Raw genomic sequence first — 14,062 nt, 5'->3', positions numbered from 1 at the left:
ACAACAATAGGTGTAACATAAGATACCATGCCCTACTCACCCTTATATTATGTGTTCAGTGAACCATAAAATTTGGGTCAAACTCCTAATTTGGTATGTACTAAATTGAAAGTTGCTCATAAGAAATCTGTGTACCAAGTTAAAAGTTCATGTTTTTACAAACAATTATTTTTACTTGATACAGAACATGTCCTTCGAAAGATGCCTTACACTAAGGCATAAAAATATATATAAAGTTCAAAGGTAACAAACTGACGTTAGATAGACATACTACTGAACTGCTGCAATATGTATTTTTTAGGGAAACAGTCTCAAACCTAGACAAATTAATTGTTAAATCCTGTCTTAAAATTACCAACTGATTTTGCAAATTTTTTAGTGAAGTGACGTGAGCCAAGCATACAGACAGGTTGATTCTCTATTAAGGGTATAGGTTACATGACTTACCTGCCACTAATTAGTTTCCAATTTCCTACGACAAAGTCCCATGCTAAATCTCTGCCATTGACATTCCTGGAGATAGCAATAATAACACCAGAGGCATCCTGACTTCTTATTTCTGACATGTCCAAGGAATACGTCAGATACCTGACAAAATGAAAATAAGATAATTTTGAAAAATAATTATTTGGACTTTTTCTCAAGCAAAAGCCATCATTACTTTTCAAATCTTCATTTAATACAATGGAAGTTCTAATTACGATTCTTAAGTATCATGTTAAATTCAAAGTCACTTTTTTCCATCATTCCTTAATGTTTTTAATAGGTCTATCTTAATGTAACATGACCAAGTAATATCTGATTGACTTTTTGATTTTATCTTAAAAATTAAAATCTGCAATATCCTCATGGAAGTTGTAATGGAGAATTTATTTTGAACACTTGAATTTAAAAAAAACTTTTGGGCAAGGCATTGGCTCACATTTAGCTTGAGTAATCTACTTGTTAAAATAAGGGCCACAATATTTTTTGTAGTCTGTTCAAAGCTCACTTTTAACTCACCTGCTAATCAAATAGGTTTCTTTAGTACATGCCAGGGCAGAAAGAACTCTACTTTTCTCAGCAGCCACATTAGTAGTTTTATATTGTTGATATAAGAAATCCCAGGCCTCCTCTCCACCCTCGGCTACACCAGTACAATACACTGTACTCTTCAAGTCAGGATCTATCCTGTAAATGTAGGATATAAATGTGTAAGACTTATAAAACCCGCCCCAGACTACACCAGTACAATACACTGTACTCTTCAAGTCAGGATCTGTCCTGTAAATGTAGGATATAAATGTGTCAGACTTATAAAACCCACCCTCGGCTACACCAGTACAATAGACTCTTCAAGTCAGGATCTATCCTGTAAATGGAGCAAACACATTGGTAAGACCAAAAAAACTTAAAAAGAAATTTTTGGTTGCATTTATTATTGCAAATTACTCATCTTTAACTAAAATGCAATTTAAATTTTTGCAATATTTGGAAAAATCCTGTTTAATTTATATAAAAAATTCAAAATGGACTTTTAATTATTGAGATTATAACCCCAATTGCTTTTTTCACAATAACTTCTGAATTTACAGTAATCAGAATAGTGATAATTAACTTGAATTATTAAGGCAAATAATTGAAGTGGGATGAGTAACAACAGGACAGCAACCAAACAAAAACAGTTTATTAAATAGAAAGATCTTGAATATCTTTAATAAGATCTTCTGATCTCGATGAGAATTGCTATTGTCTAAAAACTAGTCAAATAAGATATCAATGAGACAATTAAATTTGGACTAGAGATAATGATAGAACACAAGTATGCACTCAAACAACAAAAGAAATTTAGGATGGACTAAACAATGAAAGGGAACAAGCATGGACTGAAACAACAAAAAGGAACAAGTATAGACTAAAACATTTGAAAGAGAACAACTTCATGCCCAGCAATAACTGTGTAAACAGACCTCTGACAGATATGTGATTAAGATGTCAATACTTACCTGTAGGTTTCAGGATCAGCCATCCAATTGTTATACATGGTTAGGGCCTCAGTTGTACATCCAACAATGTCATAATTACAAGCTTGGTGGGCTAACAGGGATCTGGCATATCTACAGAAAAAAATCATGAATATTTACACAGATGTGAAGATAAAGCATCTTTCTATCCAATACGTACAATTGTTTATTTTGTACAGACATTTTCTGCATGGTAAGGTATTGCCAGACAAACTTAAAACAATTTTTATAAATTCTGTTTTTTCATAATTAACCATGTAATTGGAGATCTACTGTGTGAGTTGTTCCCCTTAGAAGAGACTTGAATTTTCATTAAATTAAAGTGCAATTGGAAAAATCAAATTGGTCTGTAGGTGATGCATGCAATCTTTCATTTTCAAATCTTTTAATAACATTTGATCTTTGTTCAGCTTTAAACTCATGAAATCCATAGGCTTTTTTAAAATTTAAAATTAGTATAAACACTTATAAATTAATGCTTTGTATTAGCAGCATCCAATTCTGTCCATTAGAGAAGAAGTCAACACTTGCAAAGGGAACCAACTTGTGTCAAACCAGTGTAATTATAGTGAGCAAGTGGACTATTGTGATAACAAAAAAAAGAAGGCTGGACATATGCTTAAATCAATAATTACTGAATAATGTGCTGATTCCTTTGAAATCTGAAAGTCTTACTGCCTGTATCATAAAACTTATGAATGGTAAATGTACTATAATAAAATGTTACACATAAGTCTTGTAATGATTTCAGACCAATGCTGATAATAATTTTTTGAGAAACTGATCAAATCACAAAGTTTAAGGTTGATCATTGAAAAATGTATTCAGTGTTTTACTCAAGGAAATTTAAAAACTGACCTGAATACAAAAACTTATCATATGTATGTAGATTTGAAGTATATCTGTATATCAAACTTACGCTTCAATGTGAGTTGCACCAGTATTATCTAAACCATAATGAGCAAATGCTTTCCCTAAAAGATTACTCATATATTTCTGAAAAAAAATGTTGTATTCTCAATGTTACATTATTGGTATATGAAGCATTTTTTCATGTCAATTTCTGCCATAAATGTATAAATAAATCAAAGAAGATAGTTTAAACTTGAAAATTTCAAGAACTGTATGCTTATTGATTCTTCAAGCACTGTTAGCCATCTGTTTATATCATACAAGTGTTGAATATTTATTCAATTTAAAAAGAAGTTAGTTTCATTATGTTTTTATAGAAATAGTTCAACTATAATACTTGGTTATCCTTTTTCAGAGAAGTTACCATTGTATTCAATCTCAAGCTTAAAATTTCACAATATTAACAAATACTCTAGATATAAAGCAAACCATACATCATCTGATGACATCATTACAAGCTACCCACCTGGAAATTTCCATATATAGCTGTCCTTGTCAGCATTTTCTTTACATAAGATAATTCAAATGTTGCAGCATACCAAGGGACATAATCCAACTCCTCACTTAAATAATCTACAACTTGTAGAGCTGTGAGAGTGCCAACATCACCTGATCTGTAAGTTATTGAACTCAAAATTAGTCATATATCTTCTTGTAATGAGATATTTTGCAATGAAATTAAGGTAAATTTACTAAATTTGCAAATTCAAATAAATCTTAAAGAGCACATACCTTGCCCAAAATAATACTCGCACAGAAAGTGTGTTGTGTTTCCATCTATTTGCCATCAATTTTTTTTTTTAAATGAGGCATGTGTTTGGATTATTCTAAATATTTGTACTGATGGTTATTGTTATACTCACTTTGAAAGGGACCACACATCATTTAATATTTGACCTCTGTTTATAACATGGATACTCTAAAAATAAAATTGTTATATGTTTGTCTTGTCTGTAGTAAACAAACTATAATTTTTCCATATGACCTGTGTCGGATAGAAATCCACCTTCTGCAAATCAACATCAATGCATCTGTTCACCTATTTTGGTTTTGAAAACAAATTTAATGGAAAGAATGTGACTGTTTGCAAGTTGAGTTGTTAATCGAATGCTACAAAACGAACAAAACTTCATCTTTTATTTCATTGTATTTCATAAATGAATGCACCAAAGTAAATCAAAGTATTGTTCATGCACATATTCCCGTTCACTTGCATAAGGTCGATTTCTATCCGATGCAGCTCAAATATAGAATACATTTTTGGTGGAAGAAGACGTCAAGTCTTCTGAAGACCTTGGGGGCTGACCATTGAGCCTCCGTATGCCGCATTCGTTTCTGTGTATTACAATTTCATAACAACTTAAGATTCCTGAAACCGATTTTTACACATGATTAAGCATCTGAATCATTTAATTTGTAAATTAGGATTGAAAAACAATCACTATCGTAAATATGACCCTTTTATTTATGTAAATTATTAGATTTCATCTCATCCACATGAACGTTATTTGTTTACTTGTAACCGGATGTTTTTACTGTAGATATTTGTATTACGCATGCGTGAATTTGGTATCCGGACAACTCGCCTTGTTAACAAGTTCGCCCTTGAAGTTACGAATTTGCAATCCTGTAGACAAGAAGATTTTGTTTTTTTATAAATAAAAAGGATCTATTTCTTATTAAATTGTTGTCTTTATTCATTTTTTTTTCTTTGTCATGTGAATTAGATGCCCTTCTACTTCAAATGGTTTGTCTCTATTTATAAAATTATCCAAGACTCAGTTGACAAGAGCAGTACGTTGCTGTTTGGAGAATTTGATTAAACTCTAAATGCTCATAGAAAAAGAAATATAATTGAAATTGAATAATTTATTGCAATATAAATATAAATCCCCTTTGACAAGACGGAAATCTGACTTTTATCAGAAATATTGTTTTAACATGTGCAAAGCACAGGGACTCGGTTAGCAGATTAAAATTTTGTAAATCAATGTTTTTAATTTATTTTTTATTATTTCCTGTCTATTTGCATTACTATATTAATGTATTTAAAGTTGCCATTAAAATAATAAAAATGATCTATTTATAGCCAAATTAGTTTACCTGTGTGAAAATGTAAATAATTTGTTTACTAAACAAGTAAAGACAAACTATGGATGGAAGATAATAATTAACATAAATACTTCAGCACATTTGATTGATTTTAATAAATATAGGTTTAAAAAACTGCAAGTGGAAACAAATTTAATCATTAGCTACATAATCAGCTGATAATTTTTATTTCGCAAACATCGTGATGATGTTATTGATAAAAATCACTCCATCAATCCTCCAGCCCTTTCACATATTAAGCAATAGATCTACTTTTGTATTCAGGTTGGGACCATTAATTATGAGTGGTGTCCTTTAAATGAGGGACTGTCCCTAAAACAAGGGGTCATTTTACTGTTGAAAAAAAATAAAGAACATTTTTAAGATTTTTATTAAACTCAAAAGTGGGAAAATTCATTATATTTGGAACAACCTTTCTAAATGAGGGGTCAAATTAATAAAGAAGATATAAGTTTAGAAACAACAGAAAATTCTTTTGACATGTGTTGACCATTCAGTACTTAATAGATGCTTAGTCTTACTCTTTTTATGCTCCATTTATGGGCATTATGTTTTCTAGTCTGTCCGTCCGTCCTGCTTCTGGTTATAAAGTTTATGGTCGAGGTAGTTTTTGATGAAGTTGAAATCCAATCAACTTGAAACTTAGTACACATGTGTTCCTTATGATATGATCTTCTTAATTTTACTGCCAAATTAAAGATTTTACCTAATTTTCATAGTCCACTGAACATAGAAAATGATTGTACGGATGGGAAATTCATGTACTTATGACCTTTTCTTGTTTGAAGAAAAAAAAAGTACATCATAACGATGATGGAAAATAGCAGCCTGGGTTAGTGGGGCTCTTTTATGGTAATTCAAGTTACCTTTTATTCACCTTCTTCCACCTCAGAGCTATCAGCTCTTTGATTTATAGTGAGTATTCATATAGGGGTCACACAATATACAATTTATTTAAGAATTGAATGCTTCTTTTTGTAACTTCATTGGGGTGTAAAAGCGTTGACCGAAGTACATTTTGTATGAAGCGATTTTACAACCCTATGAAGTTACAAAAAGAAGCATTCAATACTTATAATTACATTTTTTAGCTATGATCATAATAACACGAATTTTATAATTGTTTTATTTAATTCACCTGTGCACTGTATTGTGGGACCACATGTTATTATGAATGAAAAGTTTTATTGAGTAATGCAATTGCTTAAGGAATAACACGTGATGTGCAGTTAGCCAATCAGAATAAAGTATCATAATGAAACATATATTTAATGTAATTATTCTATTGTAACATACCAATTTCACATATTTTCAAATCTTATTTCTATCTGTGATATAAAATAATTTATTGTCAGTCACTCAGTTCAGTGGTTGTTTCTCATGGTGTAAATTTGTACCACATCTATTCATTTTTGCAGTTTTTCTCTTTTTAATCATGATTTGTACAGCTTAATCCTTAACACTATATTTGTGTCAGTAGCTCACAAGAAAGTTGTTTAAGATTATTTCCACAACCGATGGACATGTCACACTACAGTTGTTCCATAATTGCTTTCCAGTTCTTGTGACCCTTGACTTACCATATGATGTTTTATTGATTCTTCTATCAATACCTGTTAATTCTCGATCACATGATCTCCTTGTACCTACCAAATGATCTGTTTTAAGTTGTTCTATCAATGCCTGCCAGTTTTCATCATCATAATTTACTCTGTAGTAGCCATATTGCTGTACATTACCCACAATCCATCCACTACTGGTTGTAGGTATATCTGAAAAGTATGGTACACGTCTTCAAAAATAAGTTAGATTCCTCTATCTACATGCTCCTGTATCTTACATTTTCAATGAAGTTTTATTTTGTTTAGTAAATTCAAGAATAAACTGTCGATTTTCATAATCTGTGAATATATATGCAGATTTAATAAATGGCACATTCTCATAATTGATTGAAAAAGTATCTTGGGAAACATTTTTAGGTAACATTTTCAATGATAAGGGCAAAAAGGGAAGTCTGATTTATTAAGCTATACAAGATAATTTAGAACTGAAAGGATTATGACCAATCAGTTGCAAGTAATTAAAGATATGCAAATCATATAAGAATCATGACATTATATTAGATATTTTAAGAGTACACCTTCCAACATACCCATTTCTGATTGTAAATCAAACCACTTTACATCTTTGTAACTCTGGTTGAACTGTAAATTGTCACTTGTTGTGTAGGTAAATGGTATCTTCCATGTGTAACTGCAAACAAAAATATATAAGCTCGAAACAAGAGGAAATACCGAATTTTTAAGTTTATGGAACTCAAAAGAAAAACCATCAACTAAAGTCTAAAAAAGGGAAATGCTGATACTTATTTAACTTATATTTTTCCAATCAATATTTTCAAATTAAAATTAATAAATGACTGGTTGAACACAAAAAAGTTAAATCAATATCTAACAAAACAATTTCAAACATTTAAATGTGTTCTACAATTTTTTGAATTCTTTTTTTGGCATGGTTTAAGATACAACCTTCAACTGTGCAATATTAGCAGGGGTAATCTTGTTTGTTTCCCTACTAGAAAAGCAGACAATAAAAGACTTTTAATACACCAACTTAAAAAGAAGCCTCTGCTGTGATTTTTCCTGATAATTTTTAAATGAACTATATATATATATCAGATTGATTTTAAATTTATATCCCATTTCTAACATGCTTTCAAATATGTAGATTAAATTGTTTACTTGTATGGCGACGGGTATTTGCCTGGATCAGTAGAAGATGGATTAAACAAAAATCTCTTCTGCTCCAAATGCAACTTTCCATTTGACCTTGTAACTTTGACAACAGGATAGTTCATTTGTAGAATCCATGTGTCCATTATATCCTTGACATCTAGTGGATTACCATCCATTCTTGCTTGCTGCAATTTTAAGATACCAGCTATTTATATTTATCACAACAACAGGTGATTGGAGAACGCATATGTATTAGCAATGTAGGTAAGGACAATTGTGCCACTAGAAAGAAAGGAATTCATAGAACTGACAAATGTTCTAAGAAAATATCAAAGAACCGCTTGAGAGATATATTTCTGTTATTTAATTTCTTTTTTTCTTCTTTCAGGTAAGGAACCTGATTCAAATTATTTGAATGTACATTGTACATGGTTTTGTGCAAAAACGTTCCACAGTTTAGGATTATCTTTAATAAGCATGTTAGGAATTGTATGTTTTTTTCTATAAATGTGTTGATATATGATTTAACTTTCAACCATCTATTAAACATAGTTGTTTACCTTAGTCATGGCATTCCACAAATCGTCATGAAAAGCATTACTAAATTGTCTGTCCCTCAGATAAGCCTAAAATGATAAATAACAACAAATCAATCATATTTTATAATGTAACAGAAATTCCATAATGCTCCAGAAAACAATATCATGTCTCTCTTGAATAATTATTGACTTTGAAACAGAAGAGTTTAATCTTACTTTTCTTGCTGAGAAAACATTTCAACCTAATAAACATATACTATGCGGTAAACAATAGTGTTGTTGTCCTGTGTGGTGACACATTTCTTTATTAATTTCCAGTTAGACCATTTGTGTTTTTTTTTATGTTGTTAAAAATATACCATCTTTATGGGTTAAATAGTCAATAAATGACTGTAATTTCAGACAACTAGCAAATTTAAGCACTATCTTTAACTTTTTTATTTGTACATGTACATGCTTAGAAATAAGAAAACACAACCTCGCTTTATCAAGCTTATTCAGCTTGAAAGTGTCTAACATCAGCAAAACTGACATATTTCATGATGTCACAGTCAAATTATGTCTTCAATGCATTGTTATTATTCATATTTTGTAAGAGCCTTTGCTCTGATGCTTAAAACGTGTGATAAGTAATGATTTTATACAGTGTTAGGATTTACAGTAACTATACAGGTTGCATTTCTGTTAATATTGACAATGCAATTTCCCATAGGAACTCCTTTTACGGCTAGAAACTGTACCACTTTTACTATGAAGTTTTGAAAAAAATCTTATCCCTAAGAATCGAAAGTTCATATGCACCACAATTTTTTTCAAAGGTCAAAATATAGGGCTGTTCAGCATATTTTCAACGTTCATATGTCCTAAACTTCTCAGAGTTTAAACTTACACTAATTTTCTTAACTACCTCTACCTCGAATGAAAGGTTACCACAGATTTCAATGTAAACAATATGCACATGTTTATTTACTGGTAACATTACCATGTTCTGTCTCTGTGATATGGAACACAGAGAGCATAACTGGGAACCAGTATGTAAACAAAATTAATTTTCTATGAATATTCTATTTCTACCCAAAAGAGGCATGTTTTGAGAAACAACTGTATTTACAAAGTGCAACCTACAAGGCCAACAAAGACCAAAATTTACCTTCTCTTCAGTTCTAAATGTATTGAACTTACTGTTAATCCTTTAGCAAAAGTATTATCTCCAAGGAAGAACCTCATCATTCTTATTATAGCACCTCCCTGTAAGATAAAAAAAAGTCTAAGTTTACATTACTCAAACTACATGCTTTATTAGCAACAACTTTTGTAAATGCTTATTATAAATATCTGTGCTTATTGCAGTGCTGTGCAACAATTTAAACTTGAATAATAATAGTATTAAACCTTTGCAATGAAAAGCTATTTCATTAAATAAAAGTAAAGATTAAAATTATCTTATTTAACTAAATTACATTTTCAACGACACAGACTGTTACTAAGGTGGTATATAACACTACAGGGAGACAACTCAGCTAAAAATTCTAATCACATTCTATGTTAAGGAAATATTGAACTTCTCAATGATCAAAGTAAGTGTTTGTCAAATTGCTATATGTCCAAGAAATTTTCCATCTAAAAAGTGTGAGGTTCTAATTTTTGAAATTTTGAAAAAATTGGGGCAAAAAGTAAAAGAAAATATTTTGTCAAAATTTTGTGAAAATTTAAATTGAAAATTAAACAAGCCAAATGAATAATAGTCAAGTGGTTAGGTACCACCTTAAATGTATATTATACTATGCATTACCTTGGAATATGATATAGTATCAAATATTTCATTAATTTCTGCTGGGTTAGATACTGGGACATAGATAGGATGTGATGTCACAAGACCGTCAAAAGAAAAAGCATCCTGCACTACATCCACAGAGAACTGATCAAACTGAAAAACAAAAATAGACCATTAAAGTTAAATAGGAAAACAATCGCAAAGGAGCAAACTTACTTCAACATAAGTTTAGAGTACTTATATGGTCTATTTCAAATATTTTATAAACTATTTAGATATCTATATGTATAATATGTATGTTGTATTGTTTGGATACATGTTAGTATTAAACTATAATTGACATTATTATTGAGAAATTATAAATAAACTGTGGTCTAAAGAACAGTTTTAGTGCGATAAGTAGGATTTGATTTGATAAAAGAGTACCAACTGTTCAGCATTTCATTTATTAGTGCTATAGAATACTATAATTCGGAGTTTAGTATGATGTCCATTATCACTTAACTAGTATACATATTTATTATGGGGCCAGCTGAAGGACGCCTACAGGTGCAGGAGTTTCTCTCTGCATTGAAGGCCAATTGGTTGCCTGGGACTGTTGTCTGCTCTATGATCAGGTTGTTGTCTCTTTGACAAATTCCCCATTTCCATTCTCAATTTTATTAAATAAAAGTTTTTTTACTTTCTTTCTCTCTGACTAATTTCCTTACCATTCTCCAATCAGGATACAAACGATCTGTTCCAAAGTTCTCAACATATGTGGCGAATCCTTCATTTAACCAAAGGTCATCCCACCATTCCATAGTAACTAAGTCACCAAACCACTATAACAGAAACATATTACTGCAAGTTTAAACAAGTAAACTGCTCACTGATGATACCCCCGCCGCAAGTGGATAATATTAATAATGTAAAAATATGCAAGTGTCTAGCTGACTTAGATAAACTCTGAAACCAAATTTCAGAAATCCTTGTAAAGTAGTTCCTGAGAAAAATGTGACGAAAATTTTCAACTTGGCTATCATGTGTAAAATCATACAAGTGTTCGGTAAACAGGAAGTTGTCAAGTGATCAATCTGAAAACACATCACACGGTATAGCTGACTTAGATAAACCCTGAAACCAAATTTCATAAATCCTTGTATTGTAGTTCCTGAGAAAAATGTGACGAAAATTTTTAACTTTGCTATCATGTGTAAAATCATACAAGTGTTCGGTAAAAAGGAAGTTGTCAAGTGATCAATCTGAAATGCATCACACTGTATAGCTGAATTGGATAAACCCTGAAACAAAAAATGTTCTGTGAATTTGTCCTTCAGATCTAAGTTTCACAAAATTAGTCCCAGGATATGCAATATTCATATAATGATCTCAAGGTAGATGGCATATATTTTTTCATTTTAACATACTAGAAAAAAAAGATGTCTGTTAAATGGATGAAACAGAATGAAGACATTTTTTACGTTGTACATTACTGCATAGCAAGTTTTTTTCATAGAGTTTAAAGTTTGGATTGTTTAACTGGATTAAACCATATTCACTGCTAAAAATTCTGCCAATTTTCATGAACATGTACAGTTCTTTATCAACTAATCTACTTTCAGAACTCTTCTTTTAGGCGCGCCAAAACAAGGATTCGGAGGTTTTTAATGCACCTACCTAACACACGGCTATATGATATATCATTTGAAAGGTCTTTTATCGTACATTCAGAATTGCCTGGTCGTCAAACTGGGAAATGGTCACATTTTTCAAAAAACGGCAAAAAAGGAGGAAAAAATATAAGTCATAATTTGACGATATTGTTCGAAAAATGCAGTTTAAGAACAAATTCATCTGCAATATAATATGAAATATATCATTTGACAAACTAAAGTCTATCTAATTTTTGTTTCTGAAATAATTTTTTTTTAAAAAGTGTTTAAAATGAAAAAAATCTCGTATTTTTGTGAAAATCATAATTTTTACGGATATTGAAGCAAAACTCTCGGTTATATTTAATTTTGCATCTAAAAACACACAAATTTTATTGGTTTTATATTAGTAACATATATAACTAGTTTTTTAAGTTCTAATGTCTCACCTAGCTTGTTTTTATACCGACAAAATATTGATAAAACTATATTAAAACATATCTTAAAACTGCTCTAAAGCGCATATTTACCATGTTTACAACACAGTTAAAAAATAAATGTTATTTTGGTCTCCTGTTAGTTCGACAGTTATAAATACAATATAATTTAATTGTCTTAAGCTTGCCAACCACGTCAAGGCCGAAGATCACTAGCAAGGTGTTGTTTTTTGTTTTGTTTAGATCACTTGCAAGATGTTGTTTCTTTTTGGGTTTTTTCTTAACTACCACCATTATCGCATACAGAACTTAAGTACACAACCATTTGGTAGAGTTATTACAAAACACAAAATTAATAATAATATACATATTTACATTGAATAACAGTGAGGCAACTTAAACTTTATATTGCCCCATTGCTCAAATGCTCTTTCGCTATTAGTCAATGGTATCGTTTTCATCTTCATCATCGTCAATCATTTGATCTTTTTTAGAGGTTGATGTTCTCTTTAGAATAAATATTTTGGCAAGTATCACTGCCCTGACATGGACAAAGCTCCGTGCAAGACATTTGCTGCTCTCGGCAAATACATTTCTTGCTACGTATTTATTCCCTCTTGCAAGAACATCTGGAAAAAGCAATCTTGTCAAAGTTTTGGAGTTTTGTAAACTTACTCAGAGATTTTCTTATCAAATTGAAAACAGTCTTTTTGCCAATCCCAATTATAGCAGAAGTGGTATCACAACCAGTTCAAGCATGAACTACAGGGAGAATGTTAGCTAGTAAAGGTGAAAAAGATTTACTTAACTCATGGATTGGTATGTACCTTCTACAGTCCCTAAGACAATTAGTTGACCCCGTCAAAAACCACATTTGTTCAGTCGACAAAAGAATCTTGAAATAATGAACACAGAGCACAAGAACATCTGTATCGGAACACTTGACTATGATTGGTCGCCTTATATTCAACTGCTTAAAGATTTTATGAGAGTATCACATGAAGCAAGATTCTGGTCTCTGTGTCTTCATACGAACAGGACAGATCTGAAGATCGATTACATGCTCTCATTGAGTGTTGTCGCTCTATTCTGGATTGGAAAATGCGCCGTCAAGAACTAAACATTTGTTTTCATCCTGGAACATATCAGACAAATTGCTGCTCAGATAATCTCAAAGGAAAGTTATCAGAGCTTGCTTGTTTTTGTTGCTTGATAGACATTTTTTCAGTCTGGAACAGTTCGGCCTTCAGCGATATGAAACTCTTTCGTAGTTGTTGCCGATCGTCTATGTCGCTCTGCTGATTTTATGGAATGTTCAGTACTAGTGTCATAGCGATCGAAGACATCAACAACCTTGTCTGTGAATCGGAAGCATGATTGTAAAAGATGGACGAAAGATACCAAAAGGGACAGTCAAACTCATAAATCAAAAATAAACTGACAACGCCATGGTTAAAAATGAGTGCCTGCATAATGTAAGATTTGGCCAAGTCTCCAATTGTGGACATCCTTTTAACATCAAATGACTGAAATCATGCCATTTCTTATTGGTACGGTAGCACTGTGATTGATTGGAGGAATGTTAGGGACTGATCCTACCTTAATTTTCAAAATTCATGGGAAGATCAGACTTATTTGTCTTCCTCATAATTCCATCGTCATAATATATGCAGTGGGAATGGGACAAATTAGATAGGACGAAACAGTTTCCACAGAAACGGCATCTCTACATTTAGTTAGAGATAGTGCACGGGTAAACACAAGCTCGGGAATCAAATGATCTTTTACAACTTGCCCAGATTTGCATTTTAGTTGTACTTTGGGGTTCATATCCTCAAATGTCTTCAGTCCTGATCTTTGTCTGTTGATAGTGATAACTCAACAAATATCTTCCTTTTTGACGTTTTTGTTTTTCA

The 14,062-nt window shown here is 31.3% G+C and overlaps 1 protein-coding gene across 1 annotated transcript in view; it reads right to left on the bottom strand.

Annotated features, from left to right (window-relative positions):
* Nucleotides 1-14,062, bottom strand: part of LOC134707117 (uncharacterized) — a 102,959-nt gene that overhangs the window by 40,957 nt on the left and 47,940 nt on the right. The window contains exons 26-38 of the mRNA XM_063566651.1: nucleotides 10,786-10,899; nucleotides 10,094-10,228; nucleotides 9,484-9,549; nucleotides 8,323-8,388; nucleotides 7,769-7,947; nucleotides 7,180-7,280; nucleotides 6,678-6,799; nucleotides 3,779-3,834; nucleotides 3,382-3,529; nucleotides 2,923-2,999; nucleotides 1,986-2,096; nucleotides 1,003-1,170; nucleotides 448-588 (exon numbers count right to left, since the gene is read on the bottom strand). Coding sequence (XP_063422721.1) covers nucleotides 448-588; nucleotides 1,003-1,170; nucleotides 1,986-2,096; nucleotides 2,923-2,999; nucleotides 3,382-3,529; nucleotides 3,779-3,834; nucleotides 6,678-6,799; nucleotides 7,180-7,280; nucleotides 7,769-7,947; nucleotides 8,323-8,388; nucleotides 9,484-9,549; nucleotides 10,094-10,228; nucleotides 10,786-10,899 — 1,484 coding nt within the window. The remainder of the gene's footprint in view (nucleotides 1-447; nucleotides 589-1,002; nucleotides 1,171-1,985; nucleotides 2,097-2,922; nucleotides 3,000-3,381; nucleotides 3,530-3,778; nucleotides 3,835-6,677; nucleotides 6,800-7,179; nucleotides 7,281-7,768; nucleotides 7,948-8,322; nucleotides 8,389-9,483; nucleotides 9,550-10,093; nucleotides 10,229-10,785; nucleotides 10,900-14,062) is intronic.

This window comes from Mytilus trossulus, chromosome 2 (genome assembly GCF_036588685.1).
Source record: "Mytilus trossulus isolate FHL-02 chromosome 2, PNRI_Mtr1.1.1.hap1, whole genome shotgun sequence".
In the NCBI taxonomy this organism is placed as follows: domain Eukaryota; kingdom Metazoa; phylum Mollusca; class Bivalvia; order Mytilida; family Mytilidae; genus Mytilus; species Mytilus trossulus.
Note: the sequence above shows the minus strand (reverse complement) of the source record. Positions and strands in the feature narration are given on the sequence as shown.